The sequence below is a fragment of the Nelumbo lutea genome, chromosome 3 (assembly GCF_056320005.1).
Source record: "Nelumbo lutea isolate HS-2025 chromosome 3, American lotus-T2T, whole genome shotgun sequence".
In the NCBI taxonomy this organism is placed as follows: domain Eukaryota; kingdom Viridiplantae; phylum Streptophyta; class Magnoliopsida; order Proteales; family Nelumbonaceae; genus Nelumbo; species Nelumbo lutea.
Window position 1 is genome coordinate 115506130 of NC_142686.1, and position 3960 is coordinate 115510089.

The 3960-nt window shown below is 43.6% G+C and overlaps 1 protein-coding gene across 1 annotated transcript; it reads left to right on the forward strand.

Annotated features, from left to right (window-relative positions):
- The first annotated feature begins 545 nt into the window (after window positions 1-545).
- On the forward strand, window positions 546-3570 carry LOC148867846 (uncharacterized). The gene has a single exon (XM_088977643.1). The coding sequence runs from the start codon at window positions 1288-1290 to the stop codon at window positions 3241-3243; it is 1956 nt and encodes a 651-aa protein (XP_088833769.1). The 5' UTR covers window positions 546-1287; the 3' UTR covers window positions 3244-3570.
- Window positions 3571-3960: the final 390 nt, after the last annotated feature.

The following is a 3960-nucleotide window of genomic DNA, read 5'->3' on the forward strand; positions in this document are numbered from 1 at the left end:
AGTGTTGGCAACTTTCCTTCCAGGTGGAAAAGTTATTTACCCACTTAGGAGATGGGTATCACTTACCTAGGCAAGTGGAACCCAGGAAAATAAACTTTCCCTGGTCCCCACATAAATCTGAAAAAAAAAGAACGTGGGATTCTTGGTCAATGGGAACCAAAATCTGAAAAAAGAGTGCCCCAGTTTTATCGGTAACAACTATGTCTACACTGGAAATTGAAGCTCAAGAGTGTGCCATCGTAGCAACCACCACCATTAACAATATTGCGATATGCAAAGTGTTACAAAATAATGAAGTGATGATTGTTTTAGACACATAGGTTGTGGTCCTCTTGGTCCTTGGATAAGTGGTAAAATATCATTTGGGAATCTAAAAATAAACAACAGGCAATCAATATACCCAAAAACAAAGCTTAATAAGATTGGCGGGCCATTTAGGCCTTGCTTTTTGGTAAGTTATTTACTCGGGTAAGTGTTTCCCAGGAAAGACTTACCTGGGTAAGTACTTTTACCCATGTTCTTTTATTTTCATGTAAATAAGGCAATGACCATTTTAGCCATAAAAATCCAATAGGATTCATTTGGAAGTACACGTACAAATATGTAGAGTGCAAAACCTTGTATTTTGTATGTATTTATATAATACATATTTGTGTTTGTACTCCTTAGACTTATTAAAATTGACATTTTTGTCCCATAACTTTCCCTTGGGAAAATTATTTACCCACCTAGTAATATCCAAGAAAATAAATTTTACCTTATCCCCACATAAATATGATAAAATAGCATGTCCGAAAATAGAATCCATATAAACTGATAAAAGCTTATCCAAATCCATCCGAATCGGGTGGGAAAAAGATAGAATTCGTCAGGTAACAATCGAGCGTGGGATCGAACCCCGCACCTCCCGCATGCAAAACGAGCGATCTACCATGTGAGCTACATCTCCATTTGATTTTTAAGTTACAAGCATATCTATATATAAAAATACTTCTCAATACGTAGTATGTTATCGCGTTCTCTGGTTAAAAGATAGATCGGAAGTGGGCGTGCCGGCTCACGGCTGTGGTTGGAAGTCTGGAAATGTGTCAAGCAGAAGATAATAACACCACGTCACTTCATACGTCTTGGTCCTGCCTCGCCTACCACGCTTCTGCAACACTGTTAAAAGAGTGAAAGCTGAAGAACTTCTTTTCAAAGGCTTCAGTTCAGTTCTTACTTCTTCGTTCACTTCAGCCTTATAGATCGGGACTACAAAATCAACACCTCACTCATCGGACATCGGCAATGAATCCCAAAGGAACCATCATCTTCACCTCCGTCGGCAGACCCTACTATGGATTCGACATCTTTTCAGTCTCTCTCCCATCAATCATAGCTGCCACAACTTCGTGGAAGGAACATCGCTTAACAGACGGTATCTCCGTCAATTTTAATGGTCAGTTTGTTGACGAAGACGAGACTCTCGTGTATGTATCGGAGAGGACCGGCTATGCTCGGGTCTATTTGAACCAAGCAAACTCTCCAAAGCCGAAGCAACTCCCCTCTGTGGCTGACAGCCTCTTCTACGATCGCCCCGTCGTGAAAGACGGCCGATTATACTTTGTCTCGGCTCACGAACCGGCCGATAAACACTTGAAAAGCTGGTCAGCCCTGTACTCAACGCTGCTTGATCATGGAAAAATCGAGCGACTAACTCCTTATAGAGCCGTTGATTACAGTCCTTCTATATCGCAGAGCGGAAAATTTATCGCCGTCGCGTCGTACGGATTCCGTCCATGGGGCGGCGAATTTCATGAGCTTGATACGGATATCGTAGTTTTCCCGGAATCCGATCCTACCCAGCGTACCACTATATGTAAGCGCGGTGGATGGCCTACGTGGTCCGGCGACTCAACGATCTTCTTCCACCGCCAAGCCGACGATGGATGGTGGAGCATTTTCCGAGTAGATCTTCCAGAAAATTTCCAGCTTTCCGGTGTATGTGAAGCTCCTCGTCGGGTTACCCCACCGGGACTCCACGCATTTACTCCAGCGGCATCGCATGACGGCAAACGAATCGCTGTTGCGACTCGGCGGCGAGAGAATAGCTTTAGGCACATCGAGATCTTTGATCTAGAGATAGAGTCGTTTTGCAGGGTAACGGAGACTCTAAACCCGAAATTTCACCACTACAATCCTTTTTTCTCCCCGAAATCTGGTTTTCTCGGATACCACCGATTCCGAGGTAAATCGGCTTCAGGAGACTCAATCGTTCCGCATCTCGAACTTGTAACTTCTCCGGTGAGGGAACTGAGGATGCTCCGGCTTAACGGATCATTCCCTTCGTGTTCTCCCGATGGCGACTTGATCGCGTTCAACCACGACTTCGATGCGAATGCAGGCATTAAGATAGTGAGATCGGACGGCTCCAGGAGATGGAGCATTTTAAAAGACCGAACCGCGTTTTACACCTCGTGGAATCGGACGGAGAAGAACGTCATCTACTCCTCGGTGGGACCGATATTCGAGTCCGTTAAATCAACGGTCCAGATTGCGCGAATAACTTTCAATCCAAAAGATATGGATGATCGAGAAGATATTCCCGCTGAAGTGAAAATTCTAACAAAAGAGGAAACGGGCAACAATGCATTTCCGTCGTGTTCACCTGACGGCAAGTTCGTAGTGTTCAGGTCTGGGAGATCCGGCCATAAAAATCTGTACATAATGGATGCTGTTGACGGGGAATTTAACGGAGGGATCCGTCAATTAACTGACGGTCCTTGGATTGATACAATGCCCAACTGGTCACCGGACGGGAAATTGATAGCCTTCTCGTCCAACCGACACAATCCCAGCAATGTGGAGGCTTTCAGCATATACCTTATTCGTCCGGATGGAACGGATCTCCGACGAGTCTATGTGGCAGGGGTGGAGGGATCAGCAGAAGCAGACAGGGAGAGGATCAATCACGTATGCTTCAGCCCGGATTCCTTGTGGCTGGTATTTACGGCCAATTTGGGTGGTGTATTGACAGAGCCAGTGTCCATGCCAAATCAATTTCAGCCATATGGTGATTTATACGTGGTGAGATTGGATGGAAGTGGGTTAAAGAGATTGACGTGGAATGGGTATGAGGATGGAACCCCAACCTGGAATTCGACGACAGGAGAGATGGATATGGGTCGACTGTCGGTCTCCGTGGTGGGAGATAGGCTCATGGGTCAATTTGATGAACCACTTTGGATTTCTTGCGATATGTGATATATGTGAGAGTGAGACACTACTCTTCATAATGTGACACTATGTATACGACATGCAGCCTTGTACTTTTATTGGTGCAATTTTGTGTGGTGTGAAGAAAACAAACAAAAAAAAAGAGAATTTAACATGTACAAGGACATGAGAACATGCTTTCATTGGAAACTCGCGGTGTGTTCACGCTCATCCTTGACTTGTGCTTTCGTGACGTAGCGGTGATTTTGAGGGAGAATTTCACTTTAGTATTATAAAATTTGGGGTAAGTGTAAGTTATTACCTTAATTTTCAAATGTGTCATTATAATATTTAAATTTTCAAAAAAGTGTTAAATCGGTCTCTGTTGTTAATCGATCATTAGTAATTGTTGAAACTGTCAAAAATATCTTGTAAATAAATAAAGATATTTACTATTGAAGTTTTTAAGGTTGAACCGAAATATGGATAATGAACCAATGAACAAGGCCTGCTCTACTCTTTAGGATATTTATAGAGCCCTCATCACAAAAGGAGAAGATAATGGCCCCATGTGGGAATGGGAGAGCTTAAGCTTTGATGGAATTATCTGCATTGAAGAAGTCATTAAATTAAAAAGTGATGAGGGCATATTTGGCCATCCAGTGAAATTGTGACACGTGGTACATCGTGACAATTAGGAAAATACCCGGCCAACAAACTTACGAAGTTGGTGACCCACCTCGGCACTAGTCTAGTCGGCTTGGC

Bases quoted from the DNA above. Each gene is read 5' to 3' on its own strand.
- LOC148867846 (XM_088977643.1), top strand. From the start codon at position 1,288: ATGAATCCCAAAGGAACCATCATCTTCACCTCCGTCGGCAGACCCTAC.